The 25,787-nt window shown below is 39.7% G+C and overlaps 2 protein-coding genes across 2 annotated transcripts; both read left to right on the top strand.

Annotated features, from left to right (window-relative positions):
- The first annotated feature begins 2,658 nt into the window (after positions 1-2,658).
- On the top strand, positions 2,659-3,240 carry LOC139432708 (uncharacterized). The gene has a single exon (XM_071201474.1). It carries the CDS (start codon positions 2,659-2,661, stop codon positions 3,238-3,240), a length of 582 nt encoding a protein of 193 aa, XP_071057575.1.
- Positions 3,241-7,383: 4,143 nt separating this feature from the next.
- LOC139429105 (uncharacterized) lies at positions 7,384-8,407 on the top strand. The gene is made up of 4 exons (XM_071194601.1): positions 7,384-7,692; positions 7,751-8,055; positions 8,114-8,205; positions 8,263-8,407. The coding sequence occupies exons 1-4, from the start codon at positions 7,629-7,631 to the stop codon at positions 8,378-8,380; spliced, it is 579 nt and encodes a 192-aa protein (XP_071050702.1). The 5' UTR covers positions 7,384-7,628; the 3' UTR covers positions 8,381-8,407.
- Positions 8,408-25,787: the final 17,380 nt, after the last annotated feature.

Genomic DNA, 25,787 nt, shown 5'->3' with positions numbered 1-25,787 from the left:
CTTTGTCGATGTTGAAATACCACTACTTTCATCGTTTCTTTACTTACTCGGTGAGGCGGAACGCGTGCGTCGTCCGCTTTCGGTAGAGCAAAAGGGCAAAAGCTGATCCCGATGTTCAGTACGCATAGGGACTGCGAAAGCGCGGTTAGAGTATGCAGTAATTGTTTGGTATCCATTCTATCAGTTTTACGCGAATGCGCTTGAATCTATACAAAAAACATTTTTAAAGTACCTATGCTTTCGACTGGATCGTGTTTACCCGCCTAGGGGTGCAGATTACGCGTTTCTCCTTTCGCGGTTTGATTTTCTTTCACTACAACAGCGCAGAGTTGTTTACATAGTTAAATTTATTCATAAACTGTTGCATTATGATATTGATTGCGGCTGGTTGTTGGAAAGGTTATCCTTTCTTGTACCGCGTCTCAACGCACGCTGTCCCCTCACGTTCTATAATTGCCGTAATAATAGTAACACTTTACAAAAATCTCCTGTCTCGTTAATGTTTTTTGATTCCTTGAACACGGTGGTTGCGGTAACTTTGGATCATTTCGGCATGCAGTAGATTGTTTCAGTAGTTATGATTACGATTAGTTTAATAGGTTATATTACTTTGTATTTTTGCTTATAGCTATATCTTTTTCATTTAGTTAATTTAAATATTGTGATGTTATAATTTTTTTTTTCTGTAACTGGGTGGTACCTGTGGGAAATAAAGTCCTATTATTATTATTATTATAATTAATTTGTATGTTTATGGTTTTTTTTTTAGTTCTTAAGTGTTTTAGCGGTGTAGCGGTATCAACTTTTCCATAAAGGTTTATTCTATTGATTGGGTAAGTGGAATAATTTATTTAATTTTTTTATCTTTCTTATTGTAAAGAATAAGTTTTTGATTTCTTATATTTAATTTCTAATAATTTAATTAATTTTTGCGTTTTATTTTAACTTTCGATTTTTTTTTCGTTTAAGTCTAAAAACATTAATTGTTAATCTTTTTTAATAATATTCGTTTATTTCATTTTGTATTACAATTTTAACTCGGTTTTTAGGTTTTTATAAGTTTTATATTTAAATGTAGGTAATTTTTTTTATTATTAATAAACATTAAATTAAATAGTGGTAAATAAAAATCATGATAAAATGGTTCGGTCGAAAGCTAAATTGTCGAGTAGTGGAAAATATAGTTTGCAGGCGACGAGGAGGTCGCAGAGATATATTAATACGGCGAATAGAGAAATTTTATCGCCAAAAAGCGAAACGGCGTTACGGCGACCCGTTGTCGTTTTGGAGCGGTTACAGGTGAACGTACCGGTAAATCCTGAGGGCCGTGCACGGGCGGAAGAAGCTACTGTAACAACGATGGAACCTGTGCCGGGACCGTCGTCGGCCGTGGTAATACCCCGTTTAGGAGAGGGCGAGATAGAGGAATGCAAAATTTCTCAGCCGGGCCAGCAAACAAAAGCGGAATCACGGAGACCGTACGTGATGATCGTACGTATCGTGTGTGATCTCTCAGAGGAGCCGCGAGCAAGCAGATTTTGCCATAGCGGGACGGTTGCGACGTAACGCTGCGGCATCAACTGAATACGGCGAAGAACGTTACCATAAGGGAGTTTGACAAGTATATATTGCTGTGTCGGGAAGAATTTTCAATTTTACATAATTCGGGAAAACTGTTTCAATTAACAATATATCGTTGACGCGTGGGTCAGAGCTGAAGCAAGCGAATTATGGTATTTGAAGCAAAATCAAGAAAGATTTAGGCTCTTGTCGGCCGATGTAGTTCGACGACGTTTGGAAGACCAATTTAGAGGTACAGATACCACAATTGGCAAAATATGGGTGTTACCCACATCGCATACGGGATCTATAAGATACAAGAATCGAAAATACTTGGAAGCGTTAGCTATGGTAGCCAGACACGGGAAGCCCGATCTCTTTATTACAATAACGTGTAATCCGAAATGGGATGAAATTCAAAACAATCTTGAATACGCCCAAAAGTACGAGCACCGCCCGGACTTGGTTGCGAGGGTGTTTAAAACGAAATTAAACGAATTCATCGACTACATCGTACACAATCGAATTTCAAAAACGTGGTTTACCGCACGCCCACATTTTAGTTGCGATGAGGCTCGAAGATAAATTTGAAGATGTCGAAAGTATAGATAAATTAATATCTTCCCGTTTGCCGTACGAAAAGGAAGAGCCCGGATTACATCGAATAGTCGCCGAGTGTTATATACACGAAGAGATATCCGAAGGATTTTTGCGAAGAAACGATATTGCACGTGGGTCATATAGAACAGCCGCAATACAAGAGACCGTACGACGGTCGATCGATCCAAATGGGAGATGTGGTAATCGATAATAGAAGCGTCGCTCCTTACAGCAGGTACGCTGCGATGAAATATAAGTGCCACATAAACTTCGAGATATGCGGATCGTTGGCCTCTGTAAAATATTTGCATAAGTACGTGCATAAAGGACCGGATTGTATTACAATAGAATCGCGCAACGAAAGGAACATCTTGGAATGGAATGAAATCGATCGATATTTAGAATGTCGCTATGTTAGTTCGATGGAAGCGGTTTGGCGTTAGTTTGAGTATAAATTAAATGACAAATCCCACAGCGTCGTTGTACTTGCCCGTACACATGCCAAACGAACAAACGTTCATCGTAGACGACGATGCTGAAAATGCCGATTCTGAAGCGGCCCTTAGAAAACCCACAAAGTTAATGGCATATTTTCGTTTGAACCAGATCGATCCGGACGCGAGGGACCTTAAATATCCGGAGATACCCGAACACTACGTGTGGGAGGATCGCGACGGCAGTTGGAGTCCCACGGACATGGAAAAAATTTATCTTCGAATGCTATTGGCGCACGTAGCGGGTTCCACATCGTTTGAAGCGTTGAGAACCGTCAACGAAACGGTATGCGAAACATTTCAAGAAGCCTGCCGGAGAATGGGACTTTTGGAACGCGTCGATGAATACGATCGCTGCGTGATCGAACCGGCGAATAACGCTCCTCCGAAACGTCTTAGGCGCCTATTTGCTCTTATTTGTTTGGTTGCTGTAGATAATGCCGCGTTAGAATTAAGTCAACTATGGCTGAATCACCGAATCGCGTTAATGGATGATTTCCTTTACGCCGGTAACGACGAAAGCTTTACTGGTGTGAAGTTATCCATAAATCCCAGCAATAAACTTAAAACATTAATAATTCCGTAACTAATACGATTTGGGTAACCAAATTTCACACAGAGGTCACTCTTACCCTCAAGAACAGCTTACCACCCCCATTTGGTAAAAAAAATTTGTTTCAACCCCCACCCCCGAAAAAGGGATGTTTTCGCCCTGATGGGCACCTTCGAATTAAACCAAATTCTACCACATAATAGAACACACTTCTAAGTATTTTTATCAATTTTCAAAACACCGTAAGCCCTAACGGTTTTCGAGAAAAAAAATCATTCTTATAAACCGCGGATGGGACTTTAGGGGTGAATTTGACCCCGTTGGGCACCTCCAAAATTGATGAAATTTTAGGATGATTTAGAGGATGCCTTTAGCGATTTAAATCGACCATCCAAACACCGTAAGGTATAACGGTTTCCGAGAAAAAAAAATTGTTATTAGACACTATAGGTATACAGCGCGGCGCGGACTTTGGGGGTGAATTTGACCCCGTTGGGCACCTCCAAAATTGATGAAATTTTAGGATGATTTAGAGGATGCCTTTAGCGATTGAAATCAACCATCCAAACACCGTAATGTATTACGGTTTCCGAGAAAAAAAATCTGTTATTAGACACTATAGGTATACAGCGCGGCGCGGACTTTGGGGGTGAATTTGACCCCGTTGGGCACCTCCAAAATTGACGAACTTTTAGGATGATTTAGAGGATGCCTTTAGCGATTGAAATCAACCATCCAAACACCGTAATGTATTACGGTTTCCGAGAAAAAAAATGTGTTATTAGACACTATAGGTATACAGCGCGGCGCGGACTTTGGGGGTGAATTTGACCCCGTTGGGCACCTCCAAAATTGACGAAATTTTAGGATGATTTAGAGGATGCCTTTAGCGATTGAAATCAACCATCCAAACACCGTAATGTATTACGGTTTCCGAGAAAAAAAATCTGTTATTAGACACTATAGGTATACAGCGCGGCGCGGACTTTGGGGGTGAATTTGACCCCGTTGGGCACCTCCAAAATTGACGAAATTTTAGGATGATTTAGAGGATGCCTTTAGCGATTTAAATCGACCATCCAAACACCGTAAGGTATACCGGTTTCCGAGAAAAAAAAATTGTTATTAGACACTATAGGTATACAGCGCGGCGCGGACTTTGGGGGTGAATTTGACCCCGTTGGGCACCTCCAAAATTGACGAAATTTTAGGATGATTTAGAGGATGCCTTTAGCGATTTAAATCGACCATCCAAACACCGTAAGGTATAACGGTTTCCGAGAAAAAAAAATTGTTATTAGACACTACAGGTATACAGCGCGGCGCGGACTTTGGGGGTGAATTTGACCCCGTTGGGCACCTCCAAAATTGATGAAATTTTAGGATGATTTAGAGGATGCCTTTAGCGATTGAAATAAACCATCCAAACACCGTAATGTATTACGGTTTCCGAGAAAAAAAATCTGTTATTAGACACTATAGGTATACAGCGCGGCGCGGACTTTGGGGGTGAATTTGACCCCGTTGGGCACCTCCAAAATTGACGAAATTTTAGGATGATTTAGAGGATGCCTTTAGCGATTTAAATCGACCATCCAAACACCGTAAGGTATAACGGTTTCCGAGAAAAAAAAATTGTTATTAGACACTATAGGTATACAGCGCGGCGCGGACTTTGGGGGTGAATTTGACCCCGTTGGGCACCTCCAAAATTGATGAAATTTTAGGATGATTTAGAGGATGCCTTTAGCGATTGAAATCAACCATCCAAACACCGTAATGTATTACGGTTTCCGAGAAAAAAAATCTGTTATTAGACACTATAGGTATACAGCGCGGCGCGGACTTTGGGGGTGAATTTGACCCCGTTGGGCACCTCCAAAATTGACGAAATTTTAGGATGATTTAGAGGATGCCTTTAGCGATTGAAATCAACCATCCAAACACCGTAATGTATTACGGTTTCCGAGAAAAAAAATGTGTTATTAGACACTATAGGTATACAGCGCGGCGCGGACTTTGGGGGTGAATTTGACCCCGTTGGGCACCTCCAAAATTGACGAAATTTTAGGATGATTTAGAGGATGCCTTTAGCGATTGAAATCAACCATCCAAACACCGTAATGTATTACGGTTTCCGAGAAAAAAAATCTGTTATTAGACACTATAGGTATACAGCGCGGCGCGGACTTTGGGGGTGAATTTGACCCCGTTGGGCACCTCCAAAATTGACGAAATTTTAGGATGATTTAGAGGATGCCTTTAGCGATTGAAATCAACCATCCAAACACCGTAATGTATTACGGTTTCCGAGAAAAAAAATCTGTTATTAGACACTATAGGTATACAGCGCGGCGCGGACTTTGGGGGTGAATTTGACCCCGTTGGGCACCTCCAAAATTGACGAAATTTTAGGATGATTTAGAGGATGCCTTTAGCGATTGAAATCAACCATCCAAACACCGTAATGTATTACGGTTTCCGAGAAAAAAAATCTGTTATTAGACACTATAGGTATACAGCGCGGCGCGGACTTTGGGGGTGAATTTGACCCCGTTGGGCACCTCCAAAATTGACGAAATTTTAGGATGATTTAGAGGATGCCTTTAGCGATTGAAATCAACCATCCAAACACCGTAATGTATTACGGTTTCCGAGAAAAAAAATGTGTTATTAGACACTATAGGTATACAGCGCGGCGCGGACTTTGGGGGTGAATTTGACCCCGTTGGGCACCTCCAAAATTGACGAAATTTTAGGATGATTTAGAGGATGCCTTTAGCGATTGAAATCAACCATCCAAACACCGTAATGTATTACGGTTTCCGAGAAAAAAAATCTGTTATTAGACACTATAGGTATACAGCGCGGCGCGGACTTTGGGGGTGAATTTGACCCCGTTGGGCACCTCCAAAATTGACGAAATTTTAGGATGATTTAGAGGATGCCTTTAGCGATTGAAATCAACCATCCAAACACCGTAATGTATTACGGTTTCCGAGAAAAAAAATCTGTTATTAGACACTATAGGTATACAGCGCGGCGCGGACTTTGGGGGTGAATTTGACCCCGTTGGGCACCTCCAAAATTGACGAAATTTTAGGATGATTTAGAGGATGCCTTTAGCGATTTAAATCGACCATCCAAACACCGTAAGGTATAACGGTTTCCGAGAAAAAAAAATTGTTATTAGACACTATAGGTATACAGCGCGGCGCGGACTTTGGGGGTGAATTTGACCCCGTTGGGCACCTCCAAAATTGATGAAATTTTAGGATGATTTAGAGGATGCCTTTAGCGATTGAAATCAACCATCCAAACACCGTAATGTATTACGGTTTCCGAGAAAAAAAATCTGTTATTAGACACTATAGGTATACAGCGCGGCGCGGACTTTGGGGGTGAATTTGACCCCGTTGGGCACCTCCAAAATTGATGAAATTTTAGGATGATTTAGAGGATGCCTTTAGCGATTTAAATCGACCGTCAAGACACCGTAACCCTTAACGGCTTCAGAGAAAAAAATTTGTTATTAAATTGTACACGTATGTAGACCAGATAGCAGGTGCCTTTAGCGATTTTAATAGATTATGAAAACTGCGAAACTCTTAATATTTCATGGAAAAAATAAATTTTGTTAAGAAAGGCATTTTGTAGTTTTATGAGCTTTTAGTCGTTACTGACAAAGGGTAAGAACTCCGCCACGTGCAGTTACAAAAGGCGCAGGTATTAAGGAAAAAATATGTCCATATTTTTTGCATTATAAGTGCATTCCGGGAAAATAGTTGCCGACTTATTCGGCGTTGTTTTAGAGCGCCTTTGTTTTTTTTTAGATTTTGCCAGAAGGGTGAGGAGTAAACTTATAAATGTGCTTAAACTATTCTATTGGGGACGGAGATCACTAGTTGATATATTTTGCTGTAGTTCGCGCTTTATGGATATTTTATCGGTTCTTTTTAGAATCAATCTGCTTCGATATTTTCGTTAATATTTTTGTGTATATAATATATTGTGTATAAATAAGTTATTATATTTATATATAATATAAATTATAAATTACAAATATAGTTATATTTAATTAAATATATAATATATATATATTAATATTTGGCGAGGTAACGACGTCTTCATTTAGAAGCGCGAAGTTAATAAAGAAATAGTGATATTCAAAAACTTATTTTTGATGTTAATAAATGTACAGGGAATTCCTTTTTAACTTCTTTTCAGTAAAAAGGTCACTTAAGCAGGTACGTGGCTTACGAGTTAGTGCATTGTAAGTACACTTACACCGGCTTTGACCAATCATAGCCATCGATATTACTGTAACACAGGTAAGAACTTAATAATATATAAAGGTTCCTCAGCTATTGCAGAGATCAGTTGTTCTGCTTATCTCTTGTTAAAACCAGTGACCAGCGAAGATGCCGACGAAATTACTGTTTTTGGGCGATAGTAATTTTTGCCGAATGCTACGTACTATACAAAGTAAGTATTTGTTTTAACAGATATGAAGTTAATTCCTACTAATGGTATATATTTTTAGGACGACAATCAAAACGGACAAGCAACGGAAAATATTTCCTCGACTTAGCAGTAGGCGGTCAAACAATACTAAAACTTTTGCGGCGCGCAAAGTGTATTCCAAAAACATGTTCCCCTTGGTTTTGTGGAGATATTGTTGAACGACATATCGTTATAATGATAGGAACTAACGATATACTCCACAAAACATCACCATCCCAACTAAAGTCCCAATATTCTCACCTCTTCCGCTTCCTTCTTTCCTTAAATCCTAAAGGAATACAAATTTGCACAATTCCTCCCTGCAAAAACTTCGAGTCTGTGAACGTAAGATATTATAATTTCTATGTCATGCTATAAATAAATACTCTCTATGCCTTTATAGGAAATCAATCATTACATTCGACGGTTTTGTGCTGAAAAGCAAATCAATTGTACCGACATTGAAGCAATTGTTAACAGAAACATGATGGAAGGGTAACACAACGTGAAAATTTTTCTTTTCTTATGTGTTTAATACAAATTTCTACACAGGGATGGCATTCACTTAAATGAACAAGGATTGGAAGCGGTTTGGAACGCGGTAGCAACTAATTATAATAATATTCTCAATCCATTACACAATTTAATTATAAGTAAAACAGACCATTAATATAATAAATTTCATTCTTTATCAAAAGTTTTTTTTTCTATCAAAAATCCACTCTCCAAATCATCCTAAAATTTCAGACAATCTCGGAAACCGTAATACATTACGGTGTTTGGATGGTTGATTTCAATCGCTAAAGGCATCCTCTAAATCATCCTAAAATTTCGTCAATTTTGGAGGTGCCCAACGGGGTCAAATTCACCCCCAAAGTCCGCGCCGCGCTGTATACCTATAGTGTCTAATAACACATTTTTTTTCTCCGAAACCGTAATACATTACGGTGTTTGGATGGTTGATTTCAATCGCTAAAGGCATCCTCTAAATCATCCTAAAATTTCGTCAATTTTGGAGGTGCCCAACGGGGTCAAATTCACCCCCAAAGTCCGCGCCGCGCTGTATACCTATAGTGTCTAATAACACATTTTTTTTCTCCGAAACCGTAATACATTACGGTGTTTGGATGGTTGATTTCAATCGCTAAAGGCATCCTCTAAATCATCCTAAAATTTCGTCAATTTTGGAGGTGCCGAACGGGGTCAAATTCACCCCCAAAGTCCGCGCCGCGCTGTATACCGATAGTGTCTAATAACAGATTTTTTTTCTCGGAAACCGTAATACATTACGGTGTTTGGATGGTTGATTTCAATCGCTAAAGGCATCCTCTAAATCATCCTAAAATTTCGTCAATTTTGCAGGTGCCCAACGGGGTCAAATTCACCCCCAAAGTCCGCGCCGCGCTGTATACCTATAGTGTCTAATAACACATTTTTTTTCTCGGAAACCGTAATACATTACGGTGTTTGGATGGTTGATTTCAATCGCTAAAGGCATCCTCTAAATCATCCTAAAATTTCGTCAATTTTGGAGGTGCCCAACGGGGTCAAATTCACCCCTAAAGTCCCATCCGCGGTTTATAAGAATGATTTTTTTTCTCGAAAACCGTTAGGGCTTACGGTGTTTTGAAAATTGATAAAAATACTTAGAAGTGTGTTCTATTATGTGGTAGAATTTCGTTTAATTCGAAGGTGCCCATCAGGGCGAAAACATCCCTTTTTCGGGGGTGAGGGTTGAAAAATTTTTTTTTTACCAAATGGGGGTGGTTAGCTGTTCTTGAGGGTAAGAGTGACCTGTGTGTGAAATTTGGTTACCCAAATCGTATTGGTTACGGAATTATTAATGTTTTAAGTTTATTGCTGGGATTTATGGATAACTTCACACCAGTGAAAGCTTTGCGGAAGATAAAGCGTTGAGAGAAATCGAAGAGCAACTACTGCGAAACGGGAAAACGCTGCAGGTGATAGGATTCCCGTCGGTGGACGAGGAAGCGTTACGAAACGCGAGAAGAACGGCGGATGAAGACGTAAGAGTTGGAGGAGAAGAGGAACAACAAGAAGATATCAAAAGGACATTAAACGGGGATCAATTGCGGGTATTCGACGAAGTGACGCAGGAAATCGAATTTAATATGTTAGGATTACGGACTGGACGTAATTTATTTTATGTAGACGGGCCTGGAGGCACGGGAAAAACGTTCCTGTATAATATTCTGTTGAAGTACGTGCTGCGTCGATATAGAAAGAGTGTCATCGTCGTAGCGTGGACCGGTATAGCGGCCGTACTGTTAGAAAATGGAAAAACCGTGCACAGAGCGTTTAAGTTACCATTACAATTAAACGAAGATTCCGTGTCAGCAATGGAATTTTAAATGTTTGGATAATTATCCAAATGTAAATGTAAATTCTATATTACATTGTAAGTGGGGGTTTGATGGTAGCGGATGTCATTCGACTTATAAACAAAAGTTTATCACAAATGCAGAGGGAAAAGATGATTCCCTATTTGTGTCTTCCTAGTCCCATTACGATTGGAAGACAATGATAATAATATTGTATTGTGGAAGAACCCCACACCATCATCTATACGGTTTTGTAGACCGATTAGATTACAATGGGTGCATGAAAATGCCGCTCTTATAAGAACCGAAGAAAAATATATATTTCAAACCAAATAAGCTCCCTTCAGCCATATACCTCAAAATGTGTAAGTGTTAACTTTTCTCTTTATTTCACGATGGTGGATGGCAAGGTATAAAGTCTTCGTTTTCTTAAAAGTTTATTTGAATTATTCATACATTTAGGTCTGTAATTCTTTGATGGGAATTTGAAGGAATCATCTGGAATGGAATGTTATTTATGCAGAGCAAAAATTTCACAGATGAACGGTAGAGCTAGAAGGTTTTAAGTTTGGTTTGTCTGTTCTCCATACATACATTCGGTTTTTTGTGTGTCTGCTTCACATTTCATACAGATTAGAAATTAGAACTTGGAAGGTGACTGGTTCATACGTACTTTTACTAAATTATCATCAGAGATTACTGGTATGACAATTTTATAGTAAGCGCGCATGTACTAATCATTTTATACTTCAATTAAGGAATTGACGAGGTACTAATACAGCGATTTGGCGTTGTTTTGGCTGCAATAAACAGTGGGTATAATATTAATAGCAATGAATTTGATAAATATTGTTTCAAAACTGCCGAAAAGTACGTCCATTTTATAGTTGGTACTATATGCCAACCAGCGTTCATAAAATTTTGATACATGGATCTGCAATCATTAAACAAGCTCTACTACCTATTGGAGAGTTGTCGGAAGAAGCGCAAGAAGCTAATAACAAAAAAATCCGAAAATTTAGAGAGAGCCACACAAGGAAATGTAGTCGACTGGATACGAATGAAGATCTATTTAAAAGACTGCTGCTCAGCTCACATCCATTTATAAGTAATTTTCAACAGCGCATTTCTAGAAAACATAAAAAGATGAGTATGGAGACTAAAAGATTAATTATAATAGACAATGTAGAAGACCAGGAAGAAGAAAAAGATCGCGAAGAAGAAGATGAATATGACGAAGAAGAAGAATCAGAACAAGAGCTATATGAGACAGGATGCAACGAAGATGAAGATGACGAAGAATGGTCTGAAACAGAACAAAAAGAAACACATATTGTTAAACAACGTAGATAATTTATAGAGAATTAAATTCCCTTTCTGATAGGCTAAAAAAGCATGGTGCATTCCATTTAAAACTTTCTCGCCATTGAAAATGGAGAAACAATAATTCAATTTTTGACCACCCTGTATAAGATACCCCGATACAACAAATGATAAACTATTTGACAGCATCTGAAGAATAATCGTACCAATTTAGACCTTTTTTGAATGAACGTTGGCTGAGATATGGGGTTTTAAAGAGCATGGTGAAATTTACCAAAAAAAGGTTAGAACCAAAATAACTCGAAAACAAATAACGCTAGGAACCAATAACTTTTATCAAAGTTAACCTATTTTTTTACGTACAATTAACTGGTGTAATAAAAACTATAGCATTCCATTTAAAATAACGAAATTATGGTCTACTTCCGGTAGACTGGAAGTGGCAGCCATCTTAAAAATATTTTAGATTGAAAGTTCCGCATGAACAACCCATGCTACCGAAATTTCAAAAGTGTACGAATAGTGGAACCTGAAAAAGTTCTAACGAATCAGTTACGTGAGATACTCTGTAGTTAAAGATTTATTTATAGAAACCTTACATCGAAGTAAACTATATAATCAATTTAGTTTAAACAATTTTGTATTTAGCTATCCTTCACGATTTAATAGCGTTGTATAAAATTTTGTATTTATCCAATTCTAAGGACCTAAATTATATGAAAAAAATAGAATGTGGCCTCAAGTAAATTAGTACTTCCGGTTGACATATTTGATCCAAAAGTTCACAAAGTCTTTAGCATATAGTCCTATAGCCACATACCAAGTTTCAAAAAATTATCTCAACCCAAACTGCGTTAAAATATTTTTGTTCGGGTTTTTTCGAATTTAGACCACTGTGCGGTGGTGCAAAGCTACCATCCGTGGGATTATGCCTGAACGCCTCTAAGGCCGTATCCTTTCTAGTCAAAGGTGGCAACGATACCCTTAGGAGTTTCGAGAGTCGAAAGGCTCAATAAAATGTTACTCTATTAGGCGATCGACGTACGCGTCGGTCGTCGCACGAGCCCCTATTTGAGCATTTATTATTACGGTCGAACATGGGTACCTTACAGTTCGATGTCGGAACTTGGAATTGTTTGTAGACGACTTACGTACCAGGCGGAGTGTTGTACTCGGTAGAGCAGTTACCACGCTACGATCTGTTGAAACTCAGCCCTTTGCTTGGGGATTCGTCGTGTCGGTTACACGAGGTCCTCAGTCGCGTACGGACGGCGGCCAGTTCTCTTTCGTACGTTTATATTTATTTATTTTTCTTTAATGAAAAATAATACAAGGAAACGTCGTCGTCAAGAGGGACAGTGGGCGACCGACCGACCAATATTAAACATAATAAACGACAAAATTTGTATGAGAGAAGAGAGCTCGTTGTATGTGTACCATTATACGTTCAAATATTTCAATAAAAATATTCGAAGTATAGATAATGTATTAAGTTTATTGTCGAAAATAAATAAATATTAAAAGCCAGGTACTACTGCTATCGATGCGTTCTAACAACGAAACACGCTTAAGACGACCACTTCTATTGAAAGTAGAAGAGGAGTCGTTGGGTTTCGTGTGAACGGTCGTTCGTTCGTTCGTTCGTCCGTCCCAAACGACGACGTCGACAGAGAAAGCCTTGCGCCCGAGAACGAGGCGAAAGGCCAATTTGAGACGCGCATAGTGTCCTTCTTAGTATAAAACCATCTCCCACTGAATAGTACGATCTTTAAAAAACGGTGTCGTTGTTTCCTGTGCGTGTTAGACCGCTTGCTCGGACATTAACGCCGGGCGATAACCGATTTTACATTCCCACTGAATAGTAGGAACTTGGAAAAAAAATTTTTTTTTCCCTTTTTTTTTTGTCGTTTACATTCTTTCTTTTCTACGATGATGGTTGATTTCGTATCACATTTGATACCTGGGTCAACCGTTCCTTCGTGACCTTTCCGCTGCTTATGGTTGGTACCTTTAGTATTCGTATCCTTACGATAGTTTCTGAATTTCGCCTCGACTCCGTTTAGCATTTTGTTCTCTTGTTACTGGCTATACTAACTAACAATCAATAATACGGTAGGAGTTTTTATGTGAATTATATTTGTTTTATAGCATGTATTTACTTTTTTCTTGTAATATTGTTCTGTAATTGATCTTTGTTGCGAAATAAAGTGAATTATTATTATTATTACTGTTGGTGATATTTTGGGATTTTGGGAACAACATGTATTTATTGAAATACGACGGACTGCGAACAGAACGTGTGTGTAGTGTGCATTGCAAAATTGTTTCAAATGATTTGTTATAAAATTTACAAAAAAAAAAAAACAAAAACAATTGTTAAATAATATTTTACCCCTACATATTTTATTTGGCCCTCTCCGTCCATAACAGCCTAAAACTAACAATATAAAAAAATAAAATACATAAACAATCGTACGGAAAACAAACGAATTTACAACAAAGGTGTCGAATCGAAAGGTAATAAGCGGAAGCGGTTTAAGTAAGTAACGTTATCCTTAAATTTACGATTGAAACGGTAAAAACTGCTATTATATTTATGTTATAAATTATCGAAAGAAATAATAGTAATAACACAAAAAAAGGCAACGGCACGCGGTGTTCCCAAGCGGTCACCCATCCAAGTACTAACCGCGCCCGATATTGCTTAACTTCGGTGATCGGACGAGAACCAAAAAATCAAAATCAAAATAAAATTTTATGAGTTATAGTCAATTTAACAAAAATATTTCCAAAGTTACTTAAAACTAGGTAATATTTCATTTTATAAAAATACGTATCAAGAACTTTTCGGGAGCAGGTAGGCTTTTTAAGTTCATTTATTTATTAATTTCACGGGTTTTCTATAGGGGGGGATATTTACAATGGGTAGTTGGGGGAAATTAAATATATGTACATGAATGTACATAAATATATAGTAACTATAGAGAAAGAACCGCGTACAATAAGTTTTTTGATTGGAGGGTGGTCAATCTTTCTAGTTCTTGGTCAGCAACTTGCTGAACGCCATAAACGGACGTGACCCTGGTGTGTAAAAGTGTTAGGGTGGTTTTTGGTTTTAATTTTGGGGGATCAGGATAAAAGGGGCAGTTGGGAAGGGTGTGGGATTAAATTTGATGGAGTTAGCTTTTAATTATGTCGGGCATAAGGTTCAGGTTGTTTGTTTCGTGGGGGAATTTTTATTTGGTATTTTGTGTGGGGTGGTTAGTGATGTGTTTGATGAGTGTGTTTGGGTGATGTTTGGAGTAAAATTTTTGATTGAGTTGGGTGAGGATTTGTTTGATGGGTTTTGTTTTGGTGATTTCGTGGAGGTGCTGGATATTAATGTAGCGGTTCGAGTTGGAGATAATTCGGACGGTTTTATTCTGGCAGGTTTGCAGTTTTTTTGGGCCGCATTTGACCAGATAGGAGCGGCATAGGTTAGTGAGGGACGGATGATGGTGGAGTATAATGTTTTGTTCTTTAGATTTAGGGAGCTACTTCTTGAGATGAGGGGATAGATTGTTTTTATGGTATGAATGTGAGTCTTTGGTCGAGAGTGACGCCTAGGTGCTTTATTTCAGTTTTTAGGGGAATGCTTGAGTTGGAGATCTTGAGAGGAAGCGGGATTCTAGTTGGGTGATTGTTTTTGGTAAATATTATTGACTCGGATTTTTGGGGTTAACCGTGATTTTCCAGTGATTGTAATATTTTTCAAGGAGTCTCAGGTGGGCTTGTAGTGAGAGGATTGCAATTTTGGGATCTTTTGAGTGGGCGTAGATCGCCGTGTCGTCGGCGTAGGTGGCTAGGTTCGTTTGAAGAAGTTGGAGGAGGTCTGCTGTGTAGAGGTTAAAGAGGTGTGGGGAAATAACAGCGCCTTGGGGAACGCCTGAATGGATGGTTTTAGGTCGGGAGAGTGTGTTGTTGAGTTTGACTTGTATTTTTCGGTTTGATAGGTAGCTATGGATGAGTTTGATGAGGTGGGGTGGATAATTGAAGGAATTGTTGTGTTTGTTGTGTAATTTCGTGGTGCTGTGGTGTTGTGTTGGGTTTTGCTTTGTGAATGTTACAGAAATGTGTGGCTAGGAGGTTTGCTTTAGCAGGATCTGTTATTTTATAGGAATTGTGGGAAGAGAGAACGGGTAGGGGTTTGAATTTAGCTTTTAGTTTGCGGATTTCCTGCCAAATGGAATTATCGTTGGGGGAAAGGGATTGCAGTTTACGGGACCATGTATTGTTTCTGTGTAGTTTTAGTTCGGAGCGGATTTGTTTATTGAGGGAATGGAATTGTGTCTGGATTGTGTGTGCGTTGGTGGAGACGTCGGAGGCGGTTACGGTTTTTGATTAGGGTAGCGATGTGTGGGGGGGTTGGTGTACGATGTAGGTTTCTTTTGGTGATAAGGGGAATAGCGGCGTTTTTGGCAGTTTGGATTGCGGAGATTAGGATGTCGATTTCGTGTTCGAGATGTTGGATGGAATCTATCGTGGGGGTTGTTTGGATGGATTGGTTAATAATTTCTTTGTACAGGGGCCAGTTTGCGGATCTGAAGTTTAGGATTTTGATGGGTTGTTGTGGAGGGGTAAGATGTTCTCCTATTTTGATGAAAATAGGACAGTGATCGGAGGAAAGGTCGTTGGGGACGATAGCTTCGGGTAGGTCGGGGATATTTTTGGCTATTGCTATGTCGATTGTTGTGGGGGTTGATCCGTTATCTGGGTGATGGGTCGGTTTAAGTGGAGCGAGGACAAATGCATTTCTGGATTGGGTGAAATTGAAGAGGGTGTGGCCTTTTGTGTTGGAGATGTGGTAGCCCCAGGAGTAGTGGCGGGCGTTGAGGCCACCGAGCATGATAAGTTTGTTGTAGGGGGTAATTAGCTTATGGAGGTCTTGATCAGTCAGGGGGGAATTGGGGCTACTGCAGAGAGTGGATATGTGTAAATTGTTTTGGAGTTTTAGTGTTATGATGTCGAGATGGTTGAGATCGGGTTGTGGTATTTTGATATGGGGAATTGAGTTTTTGATGACAATTGCTACCCCTCTGGAGCGTCGGGTGTGGTCTTTTCTGTAGAGGGTGTAACCGGGGAATTTAATTTGATCGGAGGGAATGAGTTTTGTTTCGTTAAGGAGAAGTATATCTACGTCTAGTCGGGACAAGAAGTTGGTTATTTCGAGGATTTTGGGGATGAGGCTGTTGATGTTAAAATGAACTATTGTTAGGTTATACATTGGAAAGGTTTTGGTAAAGAGTTTGAGTTGCATGCAAGAGGTTTCCAGGGGATTTGTCGGTTATAATTTGGTTTTTAAAAGTTTTTAGGGCGTTAATTAAGGCGGAAATGTTGATCAGTCCGTTTATTTCAGCCATCAAGTTGCCGAGTTCAAAAAAGTCAGATTGACTCACCTGTCCCACGGTGTGGAGCGCTGAGGGCGTGGGGGCGGCGGCGGTGGAGGCGGCTGGTCCTTGGATCGTTGTTGTTCTTCTGGCTGCCATGACGTTTCACGGGGTCGTCATGGCTGTTGGTGCTGGTGGTATTATTCTTCGGGGCGCTTCTGGTTTTTGTTCTCCTAGCCGGATGTTGCGCCGGACTAGGGCTTCGCCATATTTAGGGCACGCCGTTGAATTGGCCGTGTGGGGGCCTTTGCAATTCGTACACGAGACCGGCAACCCGTTATCGCGGCTAATCTCGCAGGCGGAGCTTGCGTGATCTCCGGTACATTTCACACACTTCGGTCGCGAATAACAATTCGTGGTTGCGTGCCCCCATTGCTGACAGTTTTTACACTGTATAAGGATTTTATTATTTTTGACATTATCCCAGAAAATTCTGGTTCGGAGAATATATCTAACCCTTTCTTGGAGTAGTTTGAGGGATTTTATGTTCGGGAGGGTGACCATATATTTAGGATATTTGGTACCTCTCATTTTAAAGCATTTTGTGGCAATAATGTTGTATTCGTCTTTTAGGTCTTCTATGACTTCTTCTGGTTCCATTTGATGTGGGACGGGCATTTGTAATAGACGGTCTATTACAAATGCCCGTTCCCGATCTTCTTTGGGCGTGTGGGTGTGGAAGTCGGTTTTTTGGGTTTTTAGATTGTTAATTAGAGCGCGGCGTTTATCGGGATTTTTTGTGTAAACGGTACAGCCGGTTTTTGTATAACGGAGCGTGTACTCCTCTTTGCAGATCCATTTATTTAAATCGGCGGTGATGTTAGAGTGGTTGGAGTAGCCGTCTATATGCATGGATATCGGAGGAGAGGTTTTCTTGATAGGTTGGGTTGTTTTTTTAGGGATTTGATAAGTATTATTTGTGTTTGGTTCGATTACTTCTTGTAATAATGAATATTTATTGGCAGTGGGAATGGTTGGAATGGATTTTACGGTTGATGTTGATGGGGTTAGATTGAGTTTGTGGGGGATTTGTGGGTTTGGGCGGATTTTTAGGTGAAATTTTTGGTTTTTTGGGGGTTGGGGGTTCATCATCGAAATCTTCCATTTGTTCATCAAGATCTGTGGACTTGGGATTGTCTGTGGTAATTGTAGAGTCCGACTCTTCTTCGGCTTCGGTGGATTTTTCTACGTAGGTTTTTGTTAATTTATGTTTGCCCATTATGGGCCGCGTTCTATTTGAGTTTTGATCACTTATTTTATTAATCTGTCGATGTTTTATTTTAAAGCACTAAAAGTTTGTTTTTTTTTAAATTGTTAAGATCGTTTCGGTCGTTTTTAGGGGTACTCAGGGACCTGCGTGACCCGGGTGGGCCCGGCCCTTAAGCCGAGTTCTTTGTACGCGCGATGACGCACTGGCGTTCTATTTAGAAACTGTACGGAACGGTCGATTAGTCACGCACGTGTGATGGCACTTTACAAAAATATTCCGGAGCACTTAAAAAGGAGGGGAGGAACGTCCGCTCGCTTCAAGAGCTCGAGTGGAACTGAAGAAAAATTAAACTTCTATAATAGCTTACCTTCTCGATGGTACGAGTTCGAATGTGAACGGAAAACGGGTCCGGCGTCTCATCGCTTCGATTTGCCGTGATGTGCAATGAGTTGCAGCGCGGGTCAACAATATGCTGCACAGTGTGACACAGTTCCACGCATTGCTGTTCGTGTACGACCGTGCCATGCATCGTCATTCCGATTCCTCGATGTGCATTGCGTTGCAATGAGTTGCCTCGATTTGCCGTGACGTACAATGAGTTGCAGCACAAACTGTTAGCCAGACTGCATTAAAAGTCGGTACTATTCAGTGGGATACGCGGTCGGACGGACTGCATTAAAAGTCTGTACTATTCAGTGGGATACGCGGTAGGCCGGACTGCATTAAAAGTCTGTACTATTCAGTGGGATACGTGGTCGGACGGACTGCATTAAAAGTCTGTACTATTCAGTGGGATACGCGGTCGGACGGACTGCATTAAAAGTCTGTACTATTCAGTGGGATACGCGGTCGGACGGACTGAATTAAAAGTCTGTACAATTCAGTGGGATCGCGGTCGGCCGGACTGAATTAAAAGTCTGTATTATTCAGTGGGATACGCGGTCGGCCGGACTGCATTAAAAGTCGGTACTATTCAGTGGTATACGCGGTCGGCCGGACTGAATTAAAAGTCTGTACTATTCAGTGGGATACGCGGTCGGACGGACTGCATTAAAAGTCTGTACTATTCAGTGGGATACGCGGTCGGACGGACTGCATTAAAAGTCTGTACTATTCAGTGGGATACGCGGTCGGGCGGAGTTTATTAAAAGTCTGTACTATTCAGTGGGATACGCGGTCGGACGGACTGCATTAAAAGTCAGTACTATTCAGTGGGATACGCGGTCGGACGGACTGCATTAAAAGTCTGTACTATTCCGTGGGATACGCGGTCGGACGGACTGCATTAAAAGTCTGTACTATTCCGTGGGATACGCGGTCGGACGGACTGCATTAAAAGTCTGTACTATTCAGTGGGATACGCGGTCGGACGGACTGCATTAAAAGTCTGTACTATTCAGTGGGATACGCGGTCGGACGGACTGCATTAAAAGTCTGTACTATTCAGTGAGATGCTCGGTCGGACGGACTGCATTAAAAGTCTGTACTATTCAGTGGGATACGCGGTCGGACGGACTGCATTAAAAGTCTGTACTATTCAGTGGGATACGCGGTCGGACGGACTGCATTAAATGTCTGTACTATTCAGTGGGATACGCGGTCGGACGGACTGCATTAAAAGTCTGTACTATTCAGTGGGATACGCGGTCGGACGGACTGCATTAAAAGTCAGTACTATTCAGTGGGATACGCGGTCGGACGGACTGCATTAAAAGTCTGTACAATTCAGTGGGATCGCGGTCGGCCGGACTGAATTAAAAGTCTGTATTATTCAGTGGGATACGCGGTCGGCCGGACTGCATTAAAAGCCGGTACTATTCAGTGGGATACGCGGTCGGCCGGACTGAATTAAAAGTCTGTACTATTCAGTGGGATACGCGGTCGGACGGACTGCATTAAAAGTCTGTACTATTCAGTGGGATACGCGGTCGGGCGGAGTTTATTAAAAGTCTGTACTATTCAGTGGGATACGCGGTCGGACGGACTGCATTAAAAGTCTGTACTATTCCGTGGGATACGCGGTCGGACGGACTGCATTAAAAGTCTGTACTATTCCGTGGGATACGCGGTCGGACGGACTGCATTAAAAGTCTGTACTATTCAGTGGGATACGCGGTCGGACGGACTGCATTAAAAGTCTGTACTATTCAGTGGGATACGCGGTCGGACGGACTGCATCAAAAGTCTGTACTATTCAGTGAGATGCTCGGTCGGACGGACTGCATTAAAAGTCTGTACTATTCAGTGGGATACGCGGTCGGACGGACTGCATTAAAAGTCTGCACTATTCAGTGGGATACGCGGTCGGACGGACTGCATTAAAAGTCTGTACTATTCAGTGGGATACGCGGTCGGACGGACTGCATTAAAAGTCTGTACTATTCAGTGGGATACGCGGTCGGACGGACTGCATTAAAAGTCTGTACTATTCAGTGGGATACGCGGTCGGACGGACTGCATTAAAAGTCTGTACTATTCAGTGGGATACGCGGTCGGACGGACTGCATTAGAAGTCTGTACTATTCAGTGGGATACGCGGTCGGACGGACTGCATTAAAAGTCTGTACTATTCAGTGGGAAACGCGGTCGGACGGACTGCATTAAAAGTCTGTACTATTCAGTGGGATACGCGGTCGGACGGACTGCATTAAAAGTCTGTACTATTCAGTGGGATACGCGGTCGGACGGACTGCATTAAAAGTCTGTACTATTCAGTGGGATACGCGGTCGGACGGACTGCATTAAAAGTCTGTACTATTCAGTGAGATCCGCGGTCGGACGGACTGCATTAAAAGTCTGTACTATTCAGTGGGATACGCGGTCGGACGGACTGCATTAAAAGTCTGTACTATTCAGTGGGATACGCGGTCGGACGGACTGCATTAAAAGTCTGTACTATTCAATGGGATCGCGGTCGGCCGGACTGAATTAAAAGTCTGTACTATTCAGTGGGATCGCGGTCAGCCGGACTGAATTAAAAGTTTGTACTATTCAGTGGGATGCGCGGTCGGACGGACTGCATTAAAAGTCTGTACTATTCAGTGGGATACGCGGTCGGCCGGACTGAATTAAAAGTCTGTACTATTCAGTGGGATACACGGTCGGCCGGACTGCATTAAAAGTCTGTACTATTCTCTGGGAAATGAAGAAAAATTAAACTTCTATAATAGTTTGCCTTCTCGATGGTACGAGTTCGAATGTGAACGGAAAACGGGTCCGGCGTCTCATCGCTACGATTTGCCGTGATGTGCAATGAGTTGCAGCGCGGGTCGACAATGTGCCGCACAGTGTGACACAGTTCCACGCATTGCTGCTTAGGTACGAACGTGCGGTGCATCGGTCGGACCGGGTTTTCGATGTGCATTGCGTTGCAGTGAGTTGCTTCGACTTGCGGACAAACGTAAGCCGCAATAAAGCATTAACTATAGGCAACGGCCATACCACATTGAACGTACCGGTTCTCGTCCCAGTTCCACTCGAGCTTTCGAACCGAGCGGACGTCTTCTCCCCTCCCTTCGTGAGTGCTCCGGAATTTTTAAGTGCGACAGTGCATACGTGACAAAACAATCGTTAACGTTCAACAGTTTTTATTAAAACTTACCTACGCCGCCGGCTAACAAAGAACCCGGCTCAAGGGTCGGGCCCGTCGGGTAGCTCAGATACCTGAGTACCCTTATTTTTAAGTTAAAATTCGTTTTTAAATTTAAAAACTTTTTAAAATTAATGTGCGCGAATCGTATAATTCGCGTAAAACACGCGCCCCACAATGGGGAAACACAAACTCGAATCGAACAAAGTAATCGATGATACCTCGGGCGAAGAATCCGACACAACTGTAACCTCGGAATCCGTAAATTCCGAAAACAACGTAGAAATGGATGAATCCAGCGAGGAAGAAGTAACACCTAAAAAATCGAAACTATCCAACGAAACAAATGTCCCCAAAAACCAAAACGCTACTCAAAAAACAACCGTGAATCAACCCTCAACCTCCACAACAACAACAAATCAACCAAAAACCTACGCAACAGTCCCAACCTCCAATAAATATTCACTTCTCCATGAAGTAAATGATATCCCAACAAACAACAGTAGTGTAAGAATGCCGGTTCTAGACCGGAAGTTACTCCTGCTGCTCCTGCGGTGACGTCACGTCTCAATGTATTAAGTATAGGGGGGGATACCAACCAAAGTTTGGGGGAAAAAAAATTAGGTTGGCATTAAAAGTAACTAGAGATCTAGCGACTTTTAGAAAATTAAATAGAAAAATTTAAATACAATGGCGCCACCTAGATTTGAGTGGTGTAAGTAGGAGTGAATTATGCGCATTCTGGTGTGTGGTGGATAAATAAAACACAAAATTAATAAATAAAAATTAATATTATATTTATGTTAAAACACAATTTCTTTTCTTCAATTTTTTTTTTACCATCAACCCTAATATATTTAAACATATTAAAGACACTGAACCTCTGATGATCGAAGATGCATCTTTCATCGCTGTGGTTGTTGTAGGTTGATCTTGTTTTGCGGAGGTTCCTTCTCCTTTCTTAGGATTTTTAACTTTAAAACTTACTTTAGGATCTGTCTTCAACCGGAGTAGTTGATAAAGAAAATTATTTATTTTTCGAATATCAACTGGAGATGATGTTAATGTAGTAGTAGTAGTAGTAATCTCTAAGGTTTCAGCTCAAGGTGATGCAGTAACTTCTACGGTTGTTTCTCCTTCTTCTTCCCCGCTATCACACATTGTTGTCGTAATAGAAAGAAAGAAGAGGAAGACCGTTGTACTTGAAATTGTACTAAACATTTTCTTTTATATCGTGATTTACGAACTAGACGAATCAGCAGCGGTTAAAAACGAACTGAATCGGGTCATTCGAGTGCGGCGGTTGTTGACGCGTTAACGAATCGCAGGAAATATGCGGTATTAAATGTGCGAAGATTAGATAAGAGGAAACTCGCTCGCAGACGATGAATAAGAATAATACATTTAATAAAAAAAAATAATATATTTAATGAATAAAATAAATTTACCTGACGGACTGTTATATTTTTAAAATTTAAATGTGCTGAGCGCTTAAAGGCGTGCCTCCCGTCGCTTGAATGCGCGTGCGCAGGAAATTAGGAATATTTCTAATAAAACTTCAGCCAACTTAAATACGACTAACTTTATTTTGCTTACATAAAAATCCAGTTCATCTGCTTTATTAAAACCTAATGTTATTGTCATGGAGTTGTTTACAAACCAATCTATATTTGATTAATCATACCAGTTAAAGGAACATATTTGAAAACTCTATCATGTAAGATTAAACAGTAGAGCAAAGTAGCATTAGGTATCTCTTCACTCGTTTCAAATTCAATGCGAATATCAACGGTTCCAACATTTAAAATATCATTTTGCCGTGAACAATCAATTACAATAATCGGTGTATGTGCTAAAAATGTATCTCTGTTAAACATTGGTTCTGCAAGTTCTCGATCGTAATAGGTCTTTGCGAAATTACAATACATTTCATATAAAACTGCAATTTGACCTGTCTTAAAATTTAAATTTAAAGCTTCATAGGGATATTTCTCACTATTTAAAAACACTTTCATATCTGTTAAATCACAGTGGTCAAATTGTGATGTAGAACGTAACGGATTATCTTTTCTATTGATTTGAAACCCTAATATAAAGTATCTGGGCTTTTCTAATTGAGTAGATGTTTTAATTGTCCATGTGTGTTGTCTACTTTTTGGTAATGATGGGTATTCATGTAAATCAAATGATCTAAAGCCCATGTCTAATTCAATTCCTTGTTCTATGTACTCTAAAAGTTTTAAACGTTCAACATCGGCTACAGAAACATGAGGGACTTTCCATACTATTTTATTAATATTAAACTTCACATTAGGTAAAAGACTTTCGATAACATTCTTGTCTGAATTACTGCGCACTAAAACTAATTCTTGGCGGAGATTTATCAAAATTTTATTATAATCTTCTGCGAAACCAAGAAAATATTTCAAGGGAACACAAAAATCAAAATCTCCTGTATTTTCATTTACTTTAACATTTGGATATTCGAAACCTGCATTAGAGGCATGATAGTATTCCGATCTTGTTAATGAGCAAAGAATTTTTAATGTGCTAGCTATTCATGGATTTCTTACTCTGTCAATTACATTCCCTCCACATTCAAATCGTACTTCACTAAACATATGAGCGATCGGATTTACTGATAATTTTGAATCTTTATCAACGGTTCCGTCATCTTTCAATAGTTTCCCTTGTACGTAAATAAAAGATTGACTTGGTAACGTGTAAACGTCCTGTTGTTGAATTGCAATACGAATTTCATCGCTATTGTTAAAAGAATTTGATGAGTATGGTAAGTGATTATGATACTCAATCCGTACGAGTGAATTATCAAATTCTACTTTATCCGAGACGTTTAAGATACTCATATTGAATATTATTTTATTAATTGTAAACATAATGATTCAAGAAATTGTTTGTTTTGAGGTGTTAACTGTTTCACAGTGTGAGGAGAACTAAAAGTATTGGTTTGATTTCGTGGGTTTATATAACCTTTCACCTTAAGAACCATTATTACTAGAGAGCTTTAAATGTAGTCTTATCTTGATGACTTCTCCTCTGAAATTGACCAACAATCCGATTTGATCAACTATTTTAAGGGTAATATTATTAATTATTTGTGTATTCAAAGGCATATATATTAAATTGTGGGGAGTTTCTGATATTTTATAACCTTTAGGTACTCTAGGGAAAAATGAGTAGATAGTGTGCGCAGGAATGTCGTTGTGATAAGCTCCATGTGTTATACTACATAGTACTTGTATAGAATTTACTTTAAATATATCTACAATATTGCGAGCTCTATGCGGGGATTTTATTGGATCCAGTACATCTGATTTATTAAATCCTAATACTGTTGAGATGGAGTTGTTTATATTAAAATCAATAGTTTTGTTACATGTGATCACTGCTTGTAGCGTATCCTCATTTGCTTGTAGGCTAAAGGTCACACCATTAATATTCTTTTCTTTAAGTTGTTTATTAATAGCATTCGATATGTGTATTAATTCATAAGATCCTGTTGGTAGTGCTATCAACACATTATCTATTTTTAAGCAATTGTTTGTTTCATCAATATTTGGAATTGAGTTGTAACCATCAAAGCTTACAAGTGCCAGTTCATATTGATAATTAGGATTCAGTTCTATTGCAGGGTGGTAATTTGCTGTTAGAACAGATGTTTTTCCTACTAAATCAAACGTCCACATCCTTTGATTGTTGAAGCTATAATGCGTCCGATAATAAGAAATTTAAACATAAATAACCACAATTACTTGTGTTATAGATTTGATATTGATGGTGATTATATTTAATAATTACATTATTTCCAGCACTCTTGAAATAGTTCACAATTTCTTTACTTGGTTTTAAATTACCAAAACTATCAAAATAAGTAATTATATTTCCGTTCTTAATATAGGCTGTCCAATGAGTGCCAGGCCCTTTCACACTATCCAAGTTAATAATACCTCTTTCATTATTATTAATACGTATAGGCAATTTATCTTGCATGAATATCCCTCTAAACTCTGGTATTCCCAATATTTTTACATAACGCATGAAGTCAACGTTTGTTAGCGCTTTCTGCTGTTGTATGGTTTTTCTTGGCGTGTCTTTAAAAAAACACCTAATCCTTTTTTATATGGTTTTAAATATAGACCTTTACCTAAAGCTATTGATTCCATCGC

Source organism: Onthophagus taurus, chromosome 2 (genome assembly GCF_036711975.1).
Source record: "Onthophagus taurus isolate NC chromosome 2, IU_Otau_3.0, whole genome shotgun sequence".
Classification (NCBI taxonomy): domain Eukaryota; kingdom Metazoa; phylum Arthropoda; class Insecta; order Coleoptera; family Scarabaeidae; genus Onthophagus; species Onthophagus taurus.
Note: the sequence above shows the minus strand (reverse complement) of the source record. Positions and strands in the feature narration are given on the sequence as shown.